This window comes from Anguilla rostrata, chromosome 1 (genome assembly GCF_018555375.3).
Source record: "Anguilla rostrata isolate EN2019 chromosome 1, ASM1855537v3, whole genome shotgun sequence".
NCBI classification, from domain to species: Eukaryota; Metazoa; Chordata; class Actinopteri; order Anguilliformes; family Anguillidae; genus Anguilla; species Anguilla rostrata.
In genome coordinates, this window is record NC_057933.1 from 20,768,865 (window position 1) to 20,795,715 (window position 26,851).

At 43.1% G+C, this 26,851-nt stretch overlaps 1 protein-coding gene across 1 annotated transcript in view; it reads left to right on the forward strand.

The window, feature by feature from the left end:
* The window catches only part of wdr25 (WD repeat domain 25), a 35,920-nt gene that overhangs the window by 5,772 nt on the left and 3,297 nt on the right, over nt 1-26,851 (forward strand). Inside the window, exon 3 of the mRNA XM_064329388.1 lies at nt 16,968-17,115. Within this exon, the coding sequence (XP_064185458.1) occupies nt 16,968-17,115 (148 nt within the window). The remainder of the gene's footprint in view (nt 1-16,967; nt 17,116-26,851) is intronic.

A 26,851-nucleotide genomic window follows, 5' to 3' on the forward strand; every position in this document is an offset into this window, starting at 1 on the left:
TTGTCCTTGCTGTGTGAACTTGGATGGTGGGAGGGTGGAAGGCCCCTGGCAGCTGCACTCTGTCAGGAAGAGAATTACACTGGAGACAAGGCATCGCCATCATAGCCATTAATTACTGCTCGCTACTGGTTCAGCGTGTCTGACCCGTTTCCAAACTCCTAATGAAACAGCAGCGGTGAAACAGCAAGTTTCACAGTGTAACCATAACCACCTGAAAGGGCATAACCTCTACTCCCCTTTTTATACCACATATTCATTTTGTTGTTTTAAAATAAGAGTTTTACAGGTAAATGCTGGGAAAAAAGCCAAAACCATTCCCTATGGCAAAAACAACACACGGCCTTCCTCTAAAGTGCTGCTTATTTTACCCTGTCAGGTGCACATGCCATGGCAGATATTGAGCTGATAAGGCACAAACACCAGTGTAACACAGAATTGGCCAAGCAGGAATATTCCTTTCCCAGGTGTAAAACAAAATGAAGGAAACGCAGTAAAAGGGTTTGTGTGTGTGAATGCAGTATCCTTTGTTATTACATTAGGCCTAATGAAGGCAACAAGCAACACTTGGGCTAATTCCCAGTCAATCTTTGCAGTGTATCCCTTTTGGTGATTACTGTGAGTATACTGCCATTGTCTAAGGCCCTGAAGGCCCCTCTGGCTTTGAGGAAGACTTGATATGTGACTGTGATCAAAGTGTGAGAGCAGCTCTTTATACTCACTCCACTCTGTGTGTCACACTGTTCGCCTGGTTTCGTTCAACATGGACTGCCGAAGCTGTTTATGATTACCGTGATATTTTAATACTTTGGGTAAATGTGCTGCACTTCATATTTCCATTTACACTATATGTTTAAAAATTTTCTTTGACCTCCTTGTCCATGGAGTTACATCCAGAGCTCTTGCAGGGTTTAGATTGTCCTTTACAGAAATTTCCCTTGGTACGCAAAAATGTGATCTGATCCCTGTCACTCAAGGAGTCCCTCAGGGCTCTCATCGTGGGCCTCAGATTTGTATTATTCATATGGTGCAGTTCTCCGAGATCATATGGCGGTCTTGGAATGTCACTGCCATGCTGATTATCTCTTTGAGCAGTCCATTAACTTTAGCTCCTCCCCCTCGTCCTTGATTAAAACCATGACCATCCAGAGCTTAATTGAGTTAAGATTGAATGACCTCCAAATCTACGACCTCCCCAACACTGGAAATGTTTTTGAATATATTCTGCTTGTTTTAATCTTTGGGCTTCATCTCAGTTCAAGAATATTGGGTTTATTCCCCTGACATTTTTCAGGAACATCGTTAGATAAATATTCTTGCAACCCGACACTCACTTCTCTTTATGTAAAAACATAACACACCCGCCAGTGCATTTTTAAAGCATGACCCACTTGTGCCAGTTTTCTCCTAACAGATATTGCTTCTCTGCAATTCGGAGATATGTGTGCACATTGTTTTCAAAGCACCAATGATCAGAGGTGAGGAAGGTTGTTTCCAGATTGAATTATGGAAGGAAGAGTAGGCAGAAAAGATGCGAAAGCTGCAGGTGCAAAATGGGCATTTTTTTATCTATCCGAAAAATACTGCCGGAGAGAAATGAAGTATCAGCAGGCAAAAGCATCCAAACCAAAACAAAACCTAATTTCCCTGGACTTGGTGTGAGATATGCCTTTGTTCCTCTTACAAGCAGCAACGTGTAATTGCCTGGAACATTTCAGTCCCTGCAGGACCCTGCGAGTATTCTTCTCGCTCATAACACTGCTGTTGTGTAATATTCTACACCGAAACCCCACAGTTCCTAAAATTCCAAGAAATGTTATCTTGAATTTTTAATGTTTTTTTTTGGTTTGCTTTGTTTTGTTTTTAATCCAGTTGAAACTGCACCTTTGTGCTGCCCATCAAGTGCCATCCAGTCATTGCTGTCTGAGCACCAGCTCTGCTCTGAGCAAAACCAATGTTTGTGACTTCATTTTCTTTATAACATTCCCCTTTAATTTGAAGTGGTTCGGCTTCTGGATTAATCCTTTTGGGAAGCCTTCTTTGGAAAAGCCACTTCTTTTATCATTTGATGTATGTGGAGAGTTGTGAGTGAGCTGCCTTAAACTACTGAAATAGAGCCCAGGGTTCAGCTGGACCATCCATGAATGTAATTTAAATGCAAATTTAGCTTTAACCGAACAGGGAATGTGCTGGGTCATATGTGGGGATTTTTTAAGCCAACGAAAGTGTTCTCCTAATGTGTATTAGAAGAGGATGGCCAGAGGCTGCAGAAAATTTAGGACTGTTTTTGACTTAGTAATAAAGATGTGCTGCTAATATTATTGGAAAATGATCTGAAGTTATGTTTATTTTGGTCAAGACTTTTTTAATCATAATTTTGAAAAGTGAAAATGGGTTGTCGAAAAATCCTAGTTGGGAAATAGAAAAAGTAATGTTTGTATAAAAAAGCCAAACCCAGGACTTAGCAATGGCGTACTTATTGCTTTTGGATACTTAGGTAATTGTGCCTTGGGAAGAGAGCAAGAATTGCTGTTGTTTGCACATGACCTTGAAGGCAACATGCCTTTTAATGGGATGACTAGGGTGTATCCTTACGCAAACCAACATGAACAGGTACATGCATCCAATTGGTATTCATCCTCCTGTACACCCGAAATGCACAAGAGATCGAAAATCTGCACGTTTCATGAATCCCTTGTTTTTTCATAGAAACAAATTTAAGAAAAGTTTTGTGAATGAGGCCCAGTGTGTTTATATCTGATGTGCAGTTTTTTTTGGTGTAGGCTAGGGTCTTCCAGAGGTCACGGTTACACACTAGTGGCATACTAGTTTCTCATTTTAGACGTTATTGCCTTCGCAGCAGAGACACTTGCTGTATTTATAGTATATTAAACACTTGGCCCTTGGCAGAACCTGATTATTTTGAGCAAAGCAAACAACACTGGGTTCACACTTTACAGTCTGTTTACCCTTGACGTGTACTTCTATGAACCTGGCATTGTGTCAGTGTTGTAAGAAGAAAGCTTTGCATTTTATAGAAGCCTGCCATTGTGTCAGCACTAGAAAAGAGAAAGCTTGCTGAACTTTTGTTGCTGAAGCAGCCAATGGAGGGACACTAAAATTATAAATAGTGCATTGACTTTCTTACTCGTCCAATTGGATAGTAACAATAAATGGAATGTTTTGTTGAAATAACCTTCACGGTACATGTAGTTTTTTATTCTGTCTCCAGAGATGGAATGCTACTTGTGCGTTTGTACTGTACTCTCTGGTGTATTGCTTTGGTTGTCGTATCTGTAATCTCAGTCTCCTTAATGAAGACTCCTGTGCTCTTTGGCGATAGTTTGTGCTTATGTATTTTAAATGTATGCAATTCTGATGATCCAGAGCACCCAAAAGCTTCTGAGTAAAAAGGTAGTCCTTTCTTGGGTGTTAGAAAGCTGCTGTGCAAATTGAACTCCTTAATTAAATACCAGCTGTGGAAAGGCCTGGGGTTCTTTGTTGTTATACGTTAATGGCACATTCCTGTTTCTCACCTCCCTTGTCTTTAATTTGGGTGTTTCTCTTTCTTAAGTGTAAAAAAAAAGCGGTGGATGGACTATGCCTTTCGTCAGTTTTCATCACGCTTTTCAAACAGCTCACTAATCAAGAGCACATGCTCAGAATTCTGGACAGGCTTTCCCATGCTTTTCCTCCAGATTCTTTGCCTGTTTTAGTATTTTACATTTTTACATCCCAGATGAATTGAATAACTGCTCACTTGTCTTTTCTAGGCAAGCTGGCCATGGTAATTGCATAGGCATTGTTTCCTTCACTGCTCTGCCTTTCTGATCCTTCAAGTATGCCTGTAGGAAGCCCTCATTCCTGCTCCCGTCATTTTTGTTCATATAATTTTATATAGAATTCAATTATTTGTAAATATAATTTGTTGCTCAATTTTAAATGCTCAAAAGAAACATACAAAGTAAAAATATGGAAGTCATTTTTCAAGTGCCATACAGTGTTGTTGCATAACTCCAACAAAGTTTATCTTTTGTTCTTTGTGAGACACGTCTTAAATCTAGCCATAGTGTCTAGCTAAATCACTTTAATCCCTTGTCAGTCCTAATTTACTAGATTGAGACCACTTTGAAAAAGATCCAGCGAATGTGCGTGTATAATTGATGTCTTGTACAGTTACATGTAAAACAGTATTTTGTGTAACTGTAGCATTTGATTGAAAGAACAAAGCCACAGACAAACTAAAGAACTAACCGTGAGGAAATGCTACCAAAGATCAATTTACGAGGCAAAACTGCATGTCCTTTTTGCTGGGTTATTGAGCGAACCTGAAAAGAACAGCAGGGTCGGTCCTCACTGTGATGAGTGCATTGTAAAAGCAACTTGTGAGGACACTGTGCTGGTGTTGGCCCGTTCTGCCCTGACCTCCCTCCCAAGCCAGTGCCCCGTTGAGTGCACGTGAGGGGAGCACGTCCACATTTGGTGTGCTGGAGCCTCTCTCTGGCTCCATCTGTGTATTATCTCAGTACCCCAGCGCGCCCATCAAACAAAAGGGACATAATTACAGGCCGCAAATGAAATTAAATGAACATGAAATAGAAAGCGTTCATTAGAGGTGACTCTTGCTGAGAGCTGGCAGGATGGATGGCCATTACAGTGGCTTGTCTGATTGGGCCTGCTCTTCCCGAAGTGCAGTGGGAAAGCTGTTAGTGCTATTAGATTTTTTGCATAGGAAATGAGATGTTAGGTGGTTAGGTGGTTTCTAGAGGCACACCAATGGCACACCGATGGAAACACTGCATTCTGTTTTCAGCCAAAGTGTGGCCACTGACTAGATATGCATTTTGGAGGTTGTTTCATCGCACAACAGCGGTATCCCAGCTTAGTAATGACTGCTGCCAAGTACAATGCTCCTGCTACTGTTACACATTTCCTCTCAGTTGTATTCTTAAAGGTCAAACTATCATAAGACTGTGCTCCATAAACAAGGAACACTAATATGTACATTTTTACACAGTTGCTCTGGATGAGTGTGTCTGCTCAGTGTAATGTAATGTAGTGCTTCTGCTTGGAACAGCCTTGTACTGCAAACTGGCCAGACCTTCATGTTTTTGTCAGAAGCATTCACCCTGAGCCCCCCCATATTATCCTCTGTGTGCCCCTCCAGACCAACCCGTCAGGGTCACACGCAGTGAGTTTTGGGGGGGAAAGGGTCACAGCTCAGCTGTCCTCACAAGTTGCTTGTCAGCAGCCTCTGGCAACCCTGACTAGTCACCCTCTTGGCAGCAGGCCAGTTTTTGAGCCATGGGAGCAGAATGCCAAGGTTGCCATATTTGCCAACCTCAGTTTAAAGCCGATAACCTTGAGGGCACCCGGCCTTCAGTGACCGGTCTCATATTGGCTTGAAGGTGCAAGAATAGCAGCAGTAGCACAGGAAATACAGGCTGAGAGCTTTAGTAGTTTATGAATGGGACAGCTATGGAATTTACAGTACATTTTTATGAGGATGTTCAGGCCTACAGTCTTTCAGTCAGACATGCCCTCAAAATTGACCTAAATTTAAATGCCTTCAAATGAACAGAAAAATAATCTGGAGCACCTCATTGGATGAACATGGAAACTTGGACAAGCCCTGGCGACATTTGGCACTTGAGGTGAATTATCGAGAACAACAAACACGTTCTGTTTGGTTCAGAATGTGCATTTGACAGCCACACGGTCTTGTGTGAATATTGCATTGCAGGCTATGCATTCATTTCAGGATGGATTCTCATCATCACAAAGTTGTCTTGCATCTTGTGTTCTACAGGTTCCTCAGCATTAATCACATTGTTGCTCAGGGGATCGGGCTTTCTGCCCTGGATATTGAATACAACATTTCTCTTTGCATTTATATTGCTTGATTTCATCCTCGAAAGATAGCCAGTGCCGGATAGAATTTGAAGAATAGTTTGAAATTGGAAAGGCAAAACAAATGTTGCTGCAATGTTTTCACAAAGTGCATGCAATTAAACCAGGCAAAAAAGTAATTCTTGCCAGCAATTTACACTTGGTTGTTGTAGTTAGCCTATATCTACAGTAATTTTATTGAAGGATTAAGGTAAATCCTTGATTTATCCTTGGAGTGCTGGCAGTTGCATTTACTGTCCTGTCAAGGAAGTCTCACGGTTTCCATTATTTATTGACTTGTTGATATTTTTTACGTATCTCCTTCAGGGCAGTTGGGCCTAAATCATATATTTTTTTTATAACAGACTACTTAATTTTTAAAATCATCTGTAGCATGCCAGTCTCCCTGGTTGGATTCCATAATTTTATTGAAAGCAAAACTGCTGTTCTTCAAATTAGTGCAGTGATTAGCAATGCTGACTGTGTAACCACTGCATTTTAAATAGCTAATGTGATGACAGTCCAATTGTTATGCATTACTAATAACAAATTATGTGCTTTAAAAAGAGGGAAAAAATTTCTAGCTAAAATGCGAGTCTGTAGAAAAAATAGCCTATGAATGTCCCCCCATTGGGAGGCAGTGTTGACTTTGTAGACAGAAATTCGTGATGGGCATTTTAAAGAAATGTTAAGCGTCAAAACAGGACTTCTGTTGTTACTGGCTGCCATGAAATGCTTTATCCAAAAGAAGATGGCAAAAAAAGAAACCATCTTCAAAATATTTGTTAACATTCTAAATGGCTTAGCTAATTGGAGTACTTAAACATTGTTAGCATTCCTGGCAGGGATCAAAAATTTTAGTCAAATATTTATCAAATCTGTATTTTTAAGAACATATTTTATTGATGTTTTAGACTAGTAGTAGAGAGCGGATGGATTGTGGTATTTATATTATGCTAGTTTGTGATTTCAATAAATTGTGGAAATATACATCGATCAAATTAAAATTACATTGAGTTTTATTTTTTGTACACTATAATGTTGGTGGTTTTCCCATTTTTACTATAATTGTACTTCTAGAGATTGCAGGTTTCACTGCTCCTGTAGTGATTTGAATTTTCATAGACCTGGTGCCTGATTTGATCTGCATTTCTTTGTTTTACCATTAGGGGGCAGTGTTTCCATTTGACTGGTTTCCCAGTACTGTAGTTTTGATTTTTGGTTTGAAGTGTTTTTGGATACACATTAATTGGACCTTCTGCTTTAATTTATTTCGGAGTTGTGTAGGGCTTGTTTTGCAATTGCTGAAGAATTCCTCACTAAGTCGAGTAAAACCTTCCTTGCTCAATAATTGGTTGAGCGGTCATAAAGAACTCCCTGACAACAGCTTGCAGTCCTATGCTGGTATGGCACACACATCAGTCTGTGGCAGAGAGAGAGAGGGAGGGGCGAGGGGCTGCCACACTATCTGATGCTGTTTCATGCTCAGAGCTGCGCAGTGTTCAATAATAGAACACAGGAAGATGGATGCCACACGCTGATGTGATGATGTTTCAAGTCGTGTGGACAGGGTGCGGATGCAGGGAGAGTAAACTGCACGTTCGCATTTTGACCTCCAGGTATGCAGACCACCCACTCAATTTGCTTTAGGCCCTGAGAAGGAAAACATTTCTCTGGCTTTGAGAGCTTGGCATAATACGCGGGGCCTCTCTTCTGTAGCCAATGGGCCCCTGTTGGGCGTCTGCAAGACTAGCACCATGATGTCTTTCTGTTCACTGTATTTCTGTTTCATTCAGAGCACATCTGAGAGATTTTTCAGCACTAGCATTACAGCCCTTTTGAGAGTCTAGACTGCCTTGCTTTGCTGAACGATTTTTACACTTACGCATTTCGCAGGCACTCAAATTCAGAGATACAGATAAGTTTAATAAGTATATATACAAACCTTGACAGTAGCACAATCAAACTAAAGCATGATGAGTGCAACCAGGCTGTTATTAAACAAATGATCATGCATAAATGTCATAGTGAAAGGGGAATTAATGTAAGGCCATTGTGAAGATGCAATAGCATTAACCAAAGTGCATCAGTTGTCAAGAAATGGCAGGAGATCAGCAGATCTTCTATAGGAGAAAGGCCAATCTGGGTTTGTGGAATTAAGATACCGTTTGAAGGAGTGGGTTTTCGGTCTGACCAGATTGTGTTGTGAGTCAAGAATGGGGGGTGGTCTATTTTTTTTACTCTGTAGTTGGATCTCCGAAAGATGTATCATCCTACGAGGCGAGAGATACCATGCAGCAGTCATGGGACTGGCTACTGCTCTCCCTGTCATTTATGAACATATCCAGAGCCCTTGCTGGGCACAGAGAAGCACACGTTCATGTTTTGACGGAGGTTCTGGCAGAGTGCTGAGCCTGAGATGCCCTGCCATTGGACCCGCTGCTTATTCTGGTCGGACACCGGCTCTTCATTGACGGCGATGACGGCTCGCGAGCCGTTCCATAACGAGCTCATCTGCTGTTTTTGTTTTTGCAAAAGACCAGGCCGGCCCAGAAAAAGTTTCGCCTTTGTCCAGGACACCTCTCGCTTCCGCAGATAAGACGCGTAGAGCCGCCACAGCCGATAGGCTGCAAAAAAAACTTTCCAGACAGTTCCTGAGAGTACGATGGCCATTACCCGAAACAATTATTTTAACGCCAGCTCTTTGATTACCGACTTCTATTCTTCCCGTCTCCTCTTAATGAGTTTTTAATGGGTTTTTTTTGTCTGCGCTTTAAAGTGCGGCTGCACACGGCTCACATGAGCACGTTTTACAGGAGCGGCAGCAGGTGTGTGTATTTATGCAGCTTTCCGAGGGAAGCCTCTGAGGCAGGATTAGTCCATACGTTTATTGCTGACTACCGTAGCCTCAGAATGCACTTGACTGGAGATCCCTGAAATTAATTATGTAGAAACACTCTCTGTGGTCTTTAAGGATCTCCTGCCTCTTCTTGAAAAGAGTGAGGGTGTTTCCCCCATGCCCTGTTCAAATTCCCTGTCTGGTCGTGTGATTTAATTGATGGGTGATTCCTTGCGTCTCCACCTGAACTAATGTGTGGTTTATGTTCTGGGGCAAAGTGGCCACAGAATATCACCCAGATGGGGGCTGTACATCAGCAGCGGTTGACAGGGAACACCCCCCTCCCACGCCCACACACTCTTTAAAGTACTGAGGTCCTTGACGGATTCTATGTAGATTCATTCATTATTGTTGTTTCGTGTCTTTTTATTAGCCTAATTTCACCGCCACTGAATTCTGCTCACCATATTTGACATCCAGTTGCATTGAGAGCTGCTACAAAACCAGTAGGTTTTATCGTCCTTACGATAATTTAGATATCAGACTGTGGCCCATTGCTCAGCACTGGATGGCATGTTTTCCTGGAGGCACTAGTTGCCTTGTCTGGTCATTTGTAAAAGCTCCATCTAACCCCGAATATCAAAGGCCGCAGTGGTACCTGTGACAGAGGGCACCCCCTGGCATCTGTTTCCATAACAAGCGTGTCCGCAATCGAAGGCATAAGAAAAGCAGAGAAGAGCACACTTGAGCCAGCTCTTTCAGAAAGCTCTCTGCTTTGGGAATGCTACTGTGGATGTGCACCGAATGAACTGAAGCAGTTTAGACCCCGCTGTCATCTCCACAGACGGTACACTGAACTTGCTCGCCTGATGCTTCATTTTCACTTAAATAAGTCTCTCCCACCAGCGCAATTACACTGACCTTCAGGCGCGAATGCGAATTAACACCACCTTTTCTCAAGCGATTTTCATAAAGTGTGCTCTCGGATGGGTTTGATTCAGAAAATGAATCTCACTTCCCCCCACGTAATTAGCACTCGGTGGACACGCTGATGCCGGAGCTGCGGGCCTTCCTGTTTTGGGCCGAAGGGGCTTTGGGAGATCTCCTCTCCTCGCTCAGCCGTGGGTTTGAATAGAGGGAGGCAGGAGCCAGGCTGGGAGTGTGGGTTTGAGTCTCGCTGTGCTGTGATGTCTCTCCCGGTTAAACCTCGATTCCAGTTCAGGTGCAGCGCGGCTGAGTGGCAGCTGGGAAGGTTCGCTTTAGTCAGTCAAGCCTCCATTAACTGGTGTCTCGCTTTGTCAAGTTAACAAGTCGAGTACATTTCAGTGGGCTGCCCAGTGGAATATCCCGTTAAAGCTGTAGGCTCCACGCTCTGGTATGGAATCTGGACTCTGTCAGTACTGATTGTGGCTGGATGCCCCAGACCAACACATTTACATTACTTACATTACATTTATTTGGCAGATGCTTTCATCCAAAGTAATGTACAGTAAGTGCTTACTGAAGGTTATTGGAGCAACTACAAAACACAGGTCTGATAAGGTACAATACTCATTATGTAACAGTCATTCATAGCCATGAACACATTAAGTCTAGTTCACACAGTAAGCATAGGCTAGGTCAGAAAGTTATGGCAATTCAAACTAGGAGGCATGGCGACAAGCTACAACATCAAGATAACGTGCAATATAACTGCTGGATGGATATACAAGTGTAACAGGAAAGTGCTACAGGAACAAATTAAAATAATTCAAATTATAAGAGTGATCCTAGATCGGGCGTGCCCTGCAGAGTAGTGATAGTTAGTCCAGGCACAGTCTGAAGAGATGTGTCTTCAGACCACGGCGGAAGATGGGCAATGACCGAGGGGGTTCGTAGAGGAACGGGACGGGGACGATTGGCGCTAGCATCGCCCAGCGAAGGGAGGGTTTCACTTGGCTGGGATTGCAGCACCTCACAGCCCGTCAGTTGCCTTTTTAGCAGTGCGTGAAGTGTCTTCCTCTGACTCATTTCTTTGTGCACTCAACGTGCAAACCGTGGCGTGATAATGAAGGGTGACGGACACCTCACGCATCAGAGGAGAACAGGGTGGCCTGTGCTGTCCTGAATACATAGGTGAGGTAGCAGCAGTGAGCGCTGCCCCTGAATGTGATCTGGCATTGGGAAAACACGGGGGAAAAATCATTTTTAAAAAGTACTTTTTATGTACTTCCAGCTGCTACTTGCTACAAGATGCCTGTTTATGTTGTCAGAATGGTTGCTGATGTTTTAGCCGCAACTATAAAAGCGTAGCAGCTGTAGGCTATCACTCACTGCTTTTGTTTTTGCTGTTGCCAGCAATCGGTGGCGCGACGTCGATGACGGGTGCGACAGATTGTTGTGAAATGATTCCTGGTAATGGCCTCCATTTCTCATGACCAAGCAGGACTTTAACCAGAGAATCAAGTGTGACCTCCTAGGCCAAGGACAAGAGCCACCGCCTCAGCGTGGCCCTCCCAGTCCAAGCGCGTTCTCTAACGAGCAGCTCAGAGAGACTGCCATTATGTGCTGCGCTGCCAATTCCGAGCGCGGCGGTGCTGTAATGAGCTGCTCTTTTCACACTGCTGAAAGTACATAACACGGGGTCGTCCCAGGTTGCAAAGAAAGAAAATGCTAATAGGCACAGCCGGTCAAAAGTGTACGGGAAAAGCCAATTTATGTCCAACATGCCAACACTCCGAACTTTGCAGTAGTGGCAGTCTTGTCAAACACATAAACTGGAGCTGAAATGGAGTGACTAATCGGCCCTTCTTTTATTTCTTTTTTTCCTCCACTCTATTCGGACGTGGGAACGTAGAGAGGGTTACAGGCTGAACAGTACAGACAGCGTCATGGCCGGGGACCAACCCTCGGCCACGCATTCTTTTGTGAATGACCCTTTGTCGGAACATTCTTGAAGGGAGTGTGCGTGTATCCGTTTTATTTTTTGTTAGCGTACACACTTTTTTAGGTACGTGGACATTAGGCCAGATGGCCCCCCTAATTTATTGATGGCGGTTTGTTTAGACGTTGAGACACGATCACTGAATCGCCGTGAGTCATCCCCTTCTCTCTGCGGCACCGTGCTACCGCTTTCTCTCATTGTCCTCCAGCGCTGTGGCCCTGGGCCCGCTGCAGTGAGTCATTCTGCACAGATACCGCAGTGCTGCTTCCCCTCTGCACCCAACTCTCTCCACCTTTCAGAGGTCAGGGGGAAAAAAAAATTCAAGTCATGCTATTAGCCATCCTTTTGTCCCAGGTGGTCTCAGTAAATGCGTCTTCACCGGATGAGTGAATTGGTCCCTGTGTTGTGTGTGTGTTTGTATGTATGTATGTATGTATGCGTGTGTGCGTTTATGTTTGTATGTTTGTATGTATGCGTGTGTGTGTGCGTGTGTGTGTGAGCGAGAGTGTATGTGTGTGTGAGCACCAGATGAGTAGCTTGCTCCCTGTGTTGTGTGTGTTTGTGCGTGTGTGTGTGTGTGTGTGTATACATGTGCGTGTGTCTTTGTGTGTGTTTAGGATTTAGGATTTAGGATTCCACACCCTGTCAGCACCCAGTACTGTATGGCATCATTCTGAGATAAACCCTTCATTGCCTCTAAAATAACATGGCTCCAACACAATGGCTGAGAAGCGTTGTCAGTACAAAGCGTGTCTAGCTAATCTGAGCTGTTTTTGTCTGAAACCCGGAGACGCGCTCACAGCCTTCAGGGCAGTCTAGTGCTGCCCACTCCTCAGGAAGCCGGCATTAACACAAAGAGGTTCAAAAGCCCTCAAGAAAAACATTCGCAGCGCCTCTTAATAACCCCTGGGTATATAATGTGTAATTAACGCCTGATTAACACTGATAATATCCCTTTTCATTCAGCATATCTTGGCAGCGCGCTGTGGGCTTCCACACTGTGGGCTGTGCGCCTCAGGAAGAATGCTGCCATTTTGTAGCAGTTCTATAATAATTCTTCAGAAATTATTTTTTTGTATATGCTTCATACATGCATGCAGTACTTACAAGCTAAGGCGTTAGTGTACATTTTGAGCTCTGGGTTTCATGCACAGGACATTAAAATAATAGGTTTATGTAAATAATAGGTATAAGTTTATATTTTTTATTGTTTACATTCTTGTTTTTGTATTATTGCAAAATGGTGTCCAGATGCAACATGATGCTTTTGTCCAGAGTTGCTGATGGGCTCTGGTGTAACCAGGAATACGCAGCTAATAAAGCTAACAAAAATATTTATCTGAAGATTTTGAACAAAGTTTGTAGGTTAACTATTTTACTTTCGAACAATTAAATTGACAATTTTCTTCTGCAGGAAGCTTCATTAATCCTGTGGTTTGAGTCAGTTATATTTTAGCTATTTAGGTTTTTTAATATAAATGTTTACTTAGCTTTGATGTCTACCTCTCTCCCTTAGATTTTTTATGTTATCTTTGTAGTCTATAGTTGTAATAGGCTAATACAGAGATTAAATCCAGGGTTAAAACCAAGATGCAGATACCATCGTTTTCCAATACAGACTAAACAGGTTTTACCTTTTGTAAGAATAATATAAGTTAGTGAGTATACATTTTAAAATCATATACTTTTAGTAATGCAGATACTTGTCTCAAGTTAAGTTTACAGTAAGCTATATAATGAAATTATTTCAAAGGCAATCATCAGAAGAAATAGTTTGGCAGCATCAAAGTCAGGTGCATCGAGCATGTTTAAACTAAATACCGATTCTGGACTACTGCACACGTTAGAAAGCTCTATTACTGTGCAAGATACATGGATAAGAGCAGCACATGTTGGCATTGACACAACGCACAGTGAATTAGAAACTAAGTTTAGATCAGCCATATTTTTTCTTTTGAGAAGGTATTACTGCCTCTTCTCCAGCACCTTTAGGCACCAGTTCCTTTCCAAGACTGTGATGGTGTCATCCGGGGTGACTCGCAGAACAAACTTTTTTTTGACACTCTGTACTATACGACGTACTATCCATCTCCACTGGGTGTTTTACTGATACGGGTGAGGCTCCCGGCCCGGGGACATTACCGCAGGGGTGCAGCGGCACACACAGGGAGCCGACCAGCGGCCTTCGGGTTCATTAACCGCTTACCCTGCACTGCCTCTCCTCCTGGCCCGGCCTGTTCCGTGCATTAATCCTCCGCGCCGGATTGATCGCGCTGCGGGTCGGCTCTCTGACGTGCGGCTGCGTGTAATTGGCTGGGGAGCTGAGTGATGTGTTGAGGGCGGCGTTGCGTGTGTAGGGCTCCCTGGCAACGCCGCTGAGTCACACTCGTGATGGAGAGGAGAGGAGGGGGACCGTGCCGCCCCCTGGAACGAGAGGCCAGCTGAAAGCCTGCCGCTGAGAAGCCACCGCAGTCTGGGGCAGGTCAGAACCACCCACGCAAGCCTCGTTACAGCTGGGTCCTAATGCCTGTGTGTGCGGGGTGTGTGTGAGTGTGTGCGCGTGTGCATTTCTGTGTCTGTGTGAGTGTGTGCGTGTGTATGTTCAGGTTCAGGTTACTGTATTTGTATCTGTAGGTAGATTGGGTTTGCAGTAGAGGAGTCATCCATCTTGGCACACAATTTAGACACAACACAGACGGTAGACAAACATAATAAAAGTACTCAATGTTCCAATCATCACTAAAAACCACTAAAACTAAAAGTGTATGTGTGTTTCTATCTGTGTGTGTGTGTGTGTGTTTCTGTGTGTATGTGTGTGTGTTTCTATCTGTGTGTGTGTGCGTGCGTATGTTTCTATCTGTGTTGTGTGTGTGGGGGGGGGGGGGGGTGATATTGGGCATCAGAATCTTTCCTTATGTGGACCAGAGTACGAAGGAGCTTCATGTGTTTCCCAATCTCTGCTGGCTGATTATCACAGGACTATTCTATGTATATGCATAAGCAGTATATAGTTTCAAGCCATTATCCCTCTTGCTGGAACAAACATTTCCTGAAAATGACAACTGCCTAGCTACATCCCACAACCATAGTGCAGAATTTGTTGTGTCATAGTTTCTTGTGACTATGAAGTTAATGTGAAAGGGATAGTTCAGTTTCTGGGTTTTTAAATAAAAATAAAAAAGTATTTCAGTTTACTGTATGTTTTTGAATGGCCCAGATGGTGCGTGTGTGCTTTGAAGGATATATAAGATATTTAGAGAAGCTTTTAATGACCTGCCAGCTTTACAGTGCCCCAAAAATACATGTCTTTCATATGCTAACATAAATAGTGCGCAGTAAATGGAGGATCAGTGAGCCAATCACACGTGTGGAAGTTACTGCCAATTTTGAACTGTGTGTATGAATATTCATGAACGCTCTGCTAAACATGTCAAGCGTATACAGGGCACTTTTATCCCAAGGCTCTAATTAAGTGTATTTGCATAATATGTTTTTGCATAACATTTTCTTGTAAATATTCCATTTTAAGTGCCTTCAATCTTTTTGTTGGATTTTAGTTGAGGAAAATAGGGATATTATATGACTGTGAACAAAGCTAATTGCCTTATTTACAATGGCAAGAATCAAGATGAATACTATTAGTATCACTACAAATTAAAAATGATTATGGAAATGATCTCTCATTACCTTTAATAAGGATAGTGAATTAGACTGATTATGAGAATGCATTTAGGTAAAGTGTAAGACATTAGGTACTGCTTCTGTTTGTGTATGGAGTAGAGGTAAAACTTGGCTTGTAATGAGAGGATTCCAAGCCCAGTCCCAGGTGATACACTGCCAGTGTTCCCCTGCACCCTTGAGCAAGGTACTTAACCCAAATTGCCTTAGTAAAATATCTTACTGCATCAATGCATAATACATAAACTGAAATCTCTGCAAGTCACCCTGGGGTAAAGGAATCTACCGGGTAAATATGTGATGTAGTCCCTCGTCTACACCCATACAGAACATACAGTATTTTGCCTGAAAGTTAAAATCTGTCCTCCTACGACTGCTTGCCTTGACTTGTAAAACTTGATGAAATCTTTACTTTTAAAGTACGGAGAAAAAAGTACCTTCGTCCATTCGGTGAAATAACTGTCATTGGCTTTCAAAACATGTAAAAACACCCACCGAAGGAGAGATAGTTGTGATCAGAGAAGAGACGCATCTCTCACTCAGGTAATTTGTAGGGACCTGATCAGTAGGTAGGGGGCGCTTATGCAGCAGAAACCAAAGGAAACCTAGCTGGCTCTGGCCCATCCCGAGACGTCGCTAGTTTGGGTCAGTGCTCTCATTAGCTGACAACGGCGGGGCCCATTTTGGCTTGTCCCGCGGGGACAAAATGGGCTAGGCTTTCTTGTGTTACTGCTGCATCAGGGCGCCTTGCTGCTGGCATTAATGGTGACATTACAGCATAGCACAGTACAGCTTGGGTTTAAAAAACCCTTCCACACTGAAGAAAAGCACTTGGATCACATATAGCCTATATATAGCTATATATTTTCTTTTTTGTTTTTGCTTTAACAGCCTGTATTTTGTGCATGGAGCTTTGATTGTTGTGACACCGGGAATGTACTTACCGTAGTTTTTACAGTTTTTTCTGTGTAAGATCATAAGTTACTACAGTTGTACAAAATGCAGGCTGCCGCCATACAAACTGTTTCCCTCCCTCATAATGACTAGACAGCACATTTAAGTTAAATACTGCACATGTGTGGGTCCGTGCTTACATGCTATATTGATTGTTATACTGATGTTTCACAATATACTGGAAAATACTGTACTTATTCCAATTTCCGATAAGCAAAGAATGCAGTTTGCAAGTACATTGGGTTCAGCGAGACAGGGCAAATGCCCTTGAGTATCAGTCCTGTAGCCGTGCCTGTGTAAAAGAGTGTGTTCTATCTGCCTCACGTTAGGTATTGTATGTTCATTCATTGGAGCCCCGGGGGGTTACAATTCCCTGGCTATCAGACACCATCGCCTATAAATCATGTCGCCTGCAAAGAAAACACACTAAGGAGACAAGAAGACCATATGGTTAATGTGGCTCACAGTGTGTATCTGTAGGTTTCCTGACTCATTTTGGCCACGAAAGCTGTTTTGTTCTTGGAAGCCAGAGCATATTAGCCTTCACTGTCCTTGGCTGGCTCTGCTTTGTCTCCCTGGCAGTGCAGGGATGCTTTGCTCCTGTTCCAAACGGACAGGTGCGCCATGAGAATGCAGGAACCATGTGACTGCGCCGACTGACTGTGTGCCATCGCGTTTGTGTGGCAGGTGTGGGACGGCGCCGGCAGTGGGCGGTGCCTGAGGACGTGCTCCTCCCACAGCGGGGCCGTGCGGGACGCCCGCTGGAGTCAGTGCGGGCGACGCCTCCTCACCGGCTCCTTCGACCACAAGGTCCGCTTGAGTGACGTGGAGACTGGTGAGCACCGCCCGTTTTCCTCTGAGCATTCCCATCGTCCTCATCGATTCCCATCATTTTACAGCACACACAGGTTTACGTGTATATTCAGATTTCATTTTAGTTATGGCCACTCAACAGCTGCAGTCTTTCTACCTCAGTGTTCTTAAAAGGTCTTTGATAAAAAGTTCCGCACATTTTTCATGTACATTTACTGTGAACGTCCCATTATGGTTCCCATGTAGTAGTGAGAAAACATCATGAAATTTAAGTGTCAATAATGCTTTCAGAATACTCTGAATGTAATCGCTAAAAATCCATATTTGTGCAATGTTACTTACCAAATTTACCAATAAAGTCACTGTGCATAATTCAAGGTCTTTTTTTAACTGCTATAACAAACCATGAATACCAAGATATTCATGCAATGGTGTTTGTGACTTAAATATTCAAGGGATATGTTCAAGTTCAAGGGACGTCCAGGAAAAAAATCCCAAAATTGTTATATGGGATTGCTCTTGGGACAGGTGTCAAATTGGTTGTTTTTACTCTTTACTTGTCATAAACGTATTCAGGAGATAAACTGAAGATTGTTGTACACTTTACATGCACCAAACAGAGGAAGACAAAGTGGCTCAGAAAAAAATCTTTAGAAACCACTTCAAATAACAATGCAACTATACACATTTCCCAAAAGTTTTTACATTTTATCCATGTTTTTATTTCATATTTATGTAATCTCTTTATTCAGCTGATATTGTAATTTGCCATACATTCTTATGTGCATCATGATACATCTGTCATGATGTATGATGTACATCAATGTACGTAATATGGCAGTCTGTGCATATGGCAGATGTTGTTCAGTTTCCTTCTGACCTCAGGAAGCATGACCTCTTTGGAACTAATTTTAGACTTAAGCCTATGTATTTATATGTTTTATGTGTTTCCATCTGTAGACTTACATTATTGTTAAGGCAGAGATTAAAAATGAATGAGTCTGGGATTAGTGAGTTGGATATGTGGGCCAGAGGACAGCAGGGTGCTGTTCACAGACTGGCCTCAATGCTATCACACAGACACACACACACACACGCAGACACACGCAGACACACACACACACACACACACACGCTCAGTACAGTACTACACCTGTAATATATATCTGCTGTGACTGTCTCTGATTAAAACTACCGTACAGTTGTACCACTGTGCTTTCTGTGCCAAGGTAACCTCTGAAACAAGTTCACCAGAGTAAAAAATAATTATTGCCTTCATGTTCGTGTTGTGCTTGACTTAAAAACAAATCCACAACCGTAAAAAATTGTATTCAAGATACTAATACTGAGGAAGATGTATTTGAGCAAGGATGTCAAGTAACCTACTTTGCTGGAGTCTTTGCACAGTGCTGTATTTCCTTACCTTCTCCGTCTCCACTAAGTTCCTGAACCCTTTTCCCGACATACGTCTCAATATTTCACAGCCAAGCATTTTTCCAGAAAAATAAATCACATGCCGACTTACCGGTCACACACGTGCCTGCTCAGTTACGGATGATCAATGAATTGCGAGCTGAATGGCGCGAAACCAATCTTACGCAAGGCGGCTCATTGCTCTCATAACGGAGAGAGAAAACCCGAGACACGCTTGCTTCACGCTTAGATGCTGGGTAAGAGAAAGAGCGCCGCGGGCGTACTTCACCAAAAAAAGCATTGTGTTTGTAGTGCCTTGTTTATAATTGGATTTCTGTAAGCCAAGATATGCCTGCTGGATGTATCGAGGTGGCTGAGGGAAAGTTCACTGACAGAAGTTTTTGACTCCATGTATACAGTTAAAGTAAACGTCTTGAGTATCTGTTTTCTTTTAAAGATCTTTGGGGATTTTCAAGTCCCATCTTCAAAAACTTCCAGGTTTTTTTGGATACTGTACTAAGCAGATCATTTGATAGGAAAACGTAAGTGCTTTTGGGGAATACGGCAAAATGTAATAATATGGGGGTAATGTGACAGAAGAGGCTTCTCGGCCTGAGAAGCTGTGTTGTGCTCCGCTTATCGAACGCACCTCGGGTCTGCGCAGTGCACCTCCGGGAACAGAAACCGCGGGCCGCTGAACCTCGGTTCCACCGCGCGGCTGTCGATTCTGCCAATACGGCCCACGGATAATTACTCCGCGGGCCCATTAAATTTCCTGGCAGATCTGGGGAGGAGATCGATACCGAATGTATCTCGGTGGGTGAAGCCGGCAGCCAGCACCCCTCCCACCGCCGGGTCTCCAACACCACCGCTGAATCCCATCCGGTGACTTAATCCAGTTTTAATCTTGTCTGACAGCGGCCGCGGAGCACCGTGACTCACGCCGGGCCCGCGCCCTCCGTCACCGGCGCCGCGGTGCCCGCTCGTTTGAGAGTGTTTTATTTTTATTTTTAGCTCGAACACAAGATCGCGACGATTCTTCCCCTTGGGGTCCCGTCTGGACGAGGCTGTGCGACGAGGACAAGGCGCCGTTGCTCCATTTTCTTAGAGAACTCCGGCTTCCTGTTTGCACAGTGCCTGAGTGCCAGCCAGCGACTCTGCGGACACGGCTCAGTGAGCTATGACTCTGCGTCTGCTAACGGCGCGCTCGAACCGCGCCGTGTGGCGCACATCAGAAAGCTCCGGATGAAGATGTGGGCGTAATTGTGAAATCGGCGCCGCTGCGTTCGTCTTCCTCAGATCTGACGCTGGCAAATTCATATATATGTAAATGGCGCGGCGGTGCGCAAGAGCAGCGAGGAGCTAAGCGGCGCGCCGGCGTTTGGAGAAGCGGCTCATAATCAGTCGATGCGCTGCTTCGCTAACTCTGGGCCGTAAATGAGTTAGCGGGTTTGTGCGCGGGGCAGATAGCTGTAGCTCTCTTTGCTCTGTCATCCGTCATCGTACCCATCAGGAGTCTCCCTTCCCAGTCCGTGATCGCGGCACCGCTCCCATTCGTCAGCAGTTGCTGTTTGCTCTCGGGTAGTGGAAGCCATTTTCCCCCTCTGTTTTCATGGTCTGGCGAAGGGGCTGGGCAACTCTTAAGGTAGTGCATTGCTGGGGTGACAGGGTCAAATCGGAGAAGGGTCCTGAGCTGGGACACTATTGTTATTGTTTTGTTGATTGTCTTTTATATGGAAATATGTCTTAGTGAGGCCATAGAGAGGCTAGAGGGGAGGTAAAAATGTAGAAACTCTCTAGGGCTTGGTTTGGATCTCTGGCTGCCAGGCACGTGCACAGACAGACACCAACATATGCTGAAGCATATGCCCACTGCCCTGAGACAACAAAAATGCCCTTGTGGCTGCAGGAATGATTTTTTTTCTTACCAAAGGTGTAAGGTGCCCTTTTTTATTTTGAGCATATGCCCCCAAAAAAGTTCCAGCCCAGCTGGCTTCTGTCCTTTCCAACACACTAAGGGCCTGTTATTGGACTGCAGGCACCACTTTTTTTCTGAGGTGTGTGTGTGTGTATGTGTGAGAGAGAGAGACAGAGAGAGAAAGAGAGAGAGAGCGCTTCCCTGTTGCTTTTTGTACTGATAAAGCAGTACAGTGGAATCCTATAGCTTCCATATGCTTCGCTGTTACTTTCGTAATCACCTGCATTATCATAGCTGTGTTCTGTAGCTGTTTTCCCTTTGATTATGCAGAAAAAAAGGGTTATACAACACGTGTCAAAACCCGTTGCACCTTCAGAAACAAAGTGTAGCTTGTAATTAGGTGGAATAGGGGAGCTTGGTTTTGCAGTGCCATTTCCACTGTGTTCACTGCTTATTGTCATCAAGTCCCGCACTGCGGATCAGAAGACTGAACATGAAAGAGAGCAATAGAGAGAGAGAGAGCTGTTAAGACTTCCTACAGAAGCACATGTAACTAGTAAGATCTGAAGACCTCCTTATCACTTCTCTTAGCTAAGCTAATTAAGTTTAGTAATTAAAATGTGAACAGGCCTATTAACTATGCAAAGAACTGATTTTTCATCTTTTCGCTAAACATTATTACTGGATCCAGATGATAGATTTCCACTTCTCCTTGTGTCACAATGGGGAAAAAAAATCATTTAAACCGCATGGATGGGACAATATGTTGGCATTCCTGCACAAACCAGAATAAATCTCCCCTCTCTTTACCTACTGGAGACAGAACCGCCCCTTCCATTGCAACAAGTGAGAGGTCTATTGGGGTGGATGAGGTCCTTGAATTGAAAAACAATCAGACTCCTTCACTATACAGCAGTCCTTTGCCCTCAAATGACAGCCGTGTAGATGGAATGATTTGCTTGTTGATGGGAAGAGCCCATTTGCTTGACAGGGAACTGCTGAGGTGTGTTCAAATTATTGTCCCCTGTAGGGACTAGCCGGTAGAGTGCCATCGTCAGAAATAGCATCTCATCTCAGCACTCAGATGCTCTCTAGTTCAGGCAAACACCACGATCTGTTTCCCCTTTTCCAAGACCAGTGTCTCTCATCTCTCTACTGTTAATGCTTGGAGCCGTGTGTTGGGGGAAAAAAGTGATTTCTAAACATTTGAGACTTGCTGTTAATTTTACATGTCGGTGTCCCGTGTGGTGCTGCAGCCCGCACCTTTATTACATTTTCACATTTTTTTAATCAGCGAGTATCACCCTGCTAGGGAAATGAGGCGTAGTCTTCTCATTTTCTTTGTTATCCGCCACAATCACACGAGGTCCAGCTCCTCTGGTTGCTCTGTCGAGCGGAGTGGTGAGGGAGAACCGCGGAGTGTCAGGCTCACTGGGCTGGGGAGATTTCTTTTAACGCGGTAATTAAATAGGTATCAGATGGCTCGAAAAATAATCTTCTCTGAGCAGTATGAATGAGATCGCCCGGTGGAGATGATACTCTGTGAGACAAAGTGCGTGTTGTGCAATTAATAAAAGCAACCGCACAGGAGCGTGTATGATAATAGGCACAGGAGGAAGCCGGTTTATTTCTATTAGATTAAACAGTAAATGCTGACACGCGTTACAAAGGTCCGCAGAAGAGAGATTTAGGGCTATAGTTTCCGGAATCAATATCAGACGATGCAAGGCTATTGAATGCTGGTATTTTTGTGACCAGAGGCGAGGAGCACACAGCTCAAAGCGCACGGTGCGGGTCGAAAATGGGCTGGATTATGCTGAATATTTTACCAGTGGGTGTGTTGCAAATGACCTCTCTTCATTCCCTTTATGAGCCAAGTGCCTTGTGAAGGAGGTCCTGCCAATTTTCGTAGTCTTCCACTGCAATGGAAGACGAGGATAAGGATATACTAATTAACCGTTTTTTTTTCAAAAATTAAATTCAATTGTGTGTGCCATTAATAAGAGAAATTTGTTTTAATTTTTTCAAATTTTCTTCTGTCATAGTTTCAATTAAACATTGCCTAAATGTTTAATATGGGCCAGTTTTAATATCCTATTAAACCTGTAGCTAAGTAGCTTAAACACGCTATTCTAATGTCAACAGTATCTTGGTTTTATTAAACAAAACCAGGGTTGATAATAACAATGCCAGTGATCTTGTTTACAGCAGTAAAATGACTCTGCATGAACTGTTGATCAAACAAAAGAAAAAAAAGAAACACTGTGCAGTTATTTCTCTTAAAACTTTAGTCCATGCCCTTTCTTCTGTTGTTGTTTCTCTGAGCCATTTTCATCTGTAAAATGTATTCGAAACAGTGTTGACCACTGTGGTAATGACATTCTGTGATGCTCAGTCATTTGAAATAAAAAGTATACAAGCCAGAAAATGGTTTTCTTTTTTTGCACGAATATTATCATTTTATGTAGAAAAATATTGGACAAAGAAATACATGTTCAAGTTGATTATAAAATTTCCAACATTAAGATACTCAGTTATGCTTAATTATGTTGGTATGAACTAATACATATAGGTGTAGTAATTATTACTTGTTTAATACAAATTATTTATTTTGTTATATAATATTATATATATTATGTTGATGTTACATTTATTACATATTATATTTATTTTGCCAAAAAGAGAAATAGTTGAAAAACATTTCATTAATCATCAGTGCATTTATATATACAGGCCACCCATAATTCATGCCTAGTATTGTAGCTATAATTTTAACTACAGTCACTTAATTAAAATGAAAACATTGTTGAAGTTGCATTTATTGTCATTCTTATTGCAGACATGTGTAAGAGAAAGAATGAAATACCATACTCCAGGGACCACAGTGCAGTATAAGAACAGCCATAAACAATTAGAAACAGGAATTAGGATTTTAAAAAAGGAACAAAAGCAATGAACAATAAATGCAAACTATAAGTCAAATTGGACAGCATCTGATCCACAAATTGTTGATTGGCTCTTGAATAGACTATGATCAGGCACGCATTGCATGGAAAAGCCCCGAAATTAGAAATCTGCTATACGCTGGGCTGCGACTTGCACCATCGATGTGGTCTGAGCACACGTGCAGCGAAGGCACATATCGCTGACTAAACCAAGATTGCAATGAGCTGCACCAAAATTTCAGTGTGCTATTAAATGAGGTGTTAATGCAGCTCTCCGAGAGAAACCCTTGGGATTATGGGGCAGAAACGAGTCCGTACCAGTCTGGAGTGTATCACTTTTCAACGTCTAAATCTTGTGTTGCACTGGGATATATTTACTATGCTGTTCCCATGGGCCAAGCTTTTTATCTCCTCTGTTCTCTGTTGTGCTTGGAGAAAGTTAAACGGTACTGAAATTAAATAACGTCCCATCTGGAAGACAACTTTGCGCCAAGATGCTGTCATTTTTTGATGATATCGCAAATATGTTAGTTTAAATTAGTTTTTTATCAGTGGTTATTTTTCATTTCTGTTTGAGCTAAAATGCTGCTTATGATTTTTAATCCATAAATTTAAAGACTCCTGATAGGAAAAGCCAGCAAAGTTCATTCAGACGACGAGCTCACTGGCAATGTGCCACCAGAAAAAAATGTTTTTTTTGAAGCTTTGACTGTTTTGCTTCATTGCCATGGTTCTTGGCAGGATATTATGATAGTGATTCAGTTCTGATGTGTTATAATGGTGACAGTTCTTTTCACATAAAATAAAATTTAAAAAATCCATTTAAGAACGGTCCACATTTAACAGAAAACAATGCACACTAGCTTCACCACCTATGTCGAGACCCTTTTGTAAGTGCCAGTTTTTAAAGTGCTTTTCCCCCACAGTTTTTCTCCCAAATTTGGGATGTCCAAACATATTTCCTCAGTTCTCTTTCCCGAAACCTTCGCTATGGATGTGCTCTCTGAAAAAAACATGTGATGTCAGCTGCCAGTTCTTATCACTCCTTACTTCACAAGTCAGGCTGACACAGACGAGAGTGGGAGAAAGACACTTCCATGTGCAACTTAACAGGAGGCAGTTCAGGCGTGTGATCAACCAGCACAGGTCACTGGTGCGCAGTGAATTTCCTGGGCCATGCAAGTGCCTGTTGTGGATCACCCTGCGGTTCTGCTGGAGAGTCAGCACTGGTACCTCCGGATTCAGTACCAGACCATTGAGCCTGTATATGCACTAGAACTGTGCTTTAAGAGAACAAACCACCCAGCAGCCCTTCAGTGCCAGTGTGACATTAAGATGGTAATTGGTGACAGTGTGAGATTTTAGCCCATTAGTGAGGATTTGCCTTGTAAGTCTGTACTGGGGGGACCTGGACAATCCCCTCTCTTTCTCTTGAACCTGAATATTTTAAAGGGCATTTAATTTACACGCCGTAGCAGTTTAACTCTTCGGCATACATAATGAAGAGCACAGTACATTGCTCTTGAGCTTGGAGGACAACAGCCTAATGCATGATGGCTAACTCCTTTGTTACAGATTCAGTTTCATTAAATCCACAGCAAGAAAAACAGGGACACATATATTAAACACAAGGGCAATTCATGAGTTTATTTTGCAGTTTGAACAGATGGACGGCATTGACCCCTCTTTGAAGGTAAGGGATATACATCAGTGCGCTAATCACTATGCATCATTGGTATTAGTATTTCTTCCATGGAAAGAGTAATGTCCTCAGAATCTTCTCATTACTTTCTCCTCATTCTAATTCTACAAATGCTGTTGCATTTGTTCGGCAAGACATGATACACTTTACCAGCCATTGCACCTGTTTGGCAAGATTTTATGTTTATGCAGATCATGCTTGGCTGAATCTGCACAGCTGTCAAAATGAAAATGTCTTATTTTCTTAATGAGAAAAAGAGTGGATCAGATGCAGCAATGCTGAATTTCTTTTGTTTCTTCAGTGCAATCAACATTTGGTTTAGTTCGTCTACACAACAGCCTTTACACTGTATAATTAGGTTTACTTTTTTAAATGTAAACTCATAAAATGTAACTCATTTCAAACTTATCCTGAAAAGCAGTTCAAAGTTTCCACAGGAAACCATGTTCTTCATGTGCCGTATTTATGAATCGTATAAAGGTTGGGCGCTGTATTAGTCAAATTGACCGTGGTATTGTTTTGACATTTATAAAAACCGGACCCGGTTTATTGCAGCGCTGCCTTAAAACAAGGCCGTCGCCCGGTGCATTCATTCGACCATTTCTCTTTTCCCGAACGCCTCGCTCTTTCTCCGAGGTACCGCGGTTGAAACTAACGCACGACGCGCAATTTGTCAGATGTGACCGTAATATCATTAGCATCGATTGGCGGGCGTGAGCGATCCCCGCGGAGGATGTCGGGAGCTCGCGCACGGAAAGCGGCGGAGAATCGCGGCGTGTCTGACGCGCGGCCCAACAGAGCGGCGGGATGTAAATGCACCTGTCAGCGTGCCCGTCGCCTGCCCGGGGACCTGACAGCAACGGGGTAATTGCCTCGCCTGATCTAGGATCAGGATGGCCATTTGGGAGGAGGGATCTGGGTTAAGTGGTGAAGCAGGTTCGCACCTGCAGAAAATGAGTAGCTGTGGTCTCCCTTTCGAAATTTTAACTGTAGCTTTTATTTCGCGCGTGTTGTGTCGACTTGTACATGACAGCCGCATCTTATCCACCATGGAATGGTTGTCGTTGCTGCTCTGTAACTGCAGTGCACTGGTGACATCTGTTGAAAATATAATGAATGAGTTAAGACCCATAATGTAATATCCATCAATATGAGAGAAGTTATTCAATATGACAATTGTCATCTACATATTTAGCAGCTCTTGGGAGGTTGTGAACATCATGCAGGTCTCAATAAAAGTTTTTGGCATATTGGATTCAAAGGATTTAAAGGAACTAGAACGATTTGTTCCTGATGTTATAATTCATGGTGACAAATGAGGGAAAGAAGTGTTACGCTTAGCTTCCTTGCTCACTCTAGTTCTTGGTGGTCGCCCACGTGTAATAATCGCGAGGTCGGTGGTAAGTTTCATTTAGACTTCAGTAATGCAGAAAATCGCTTACACAGCAGAAACGAGACATTACAGTATTGGACTGAACCATAGAGGCCGGTGTTGACTTTGCTGCCTAACTTGCGTTCTGTTTGAGCGAACACAAGAAAGCTGTAATCTCACTTTGCATTTGAAAGCATGAGTAATTGATTGTTAATTGCTTTGGAATTACTGTGCAATTATGGAGCCGATACCCCCTTATTTTTGCAGCAGGGAAAGCAGTGGTGTGGAATGCTGGGTCTGGTCTTACTGTTACATGCATATCACCTGCAGATCCACAGCAGCCTTTTCTGTCCTTGCGCATGCCTCTTTCTTGCCATTCAGACAACAGTTCCTTTGCAGATCCAGGAC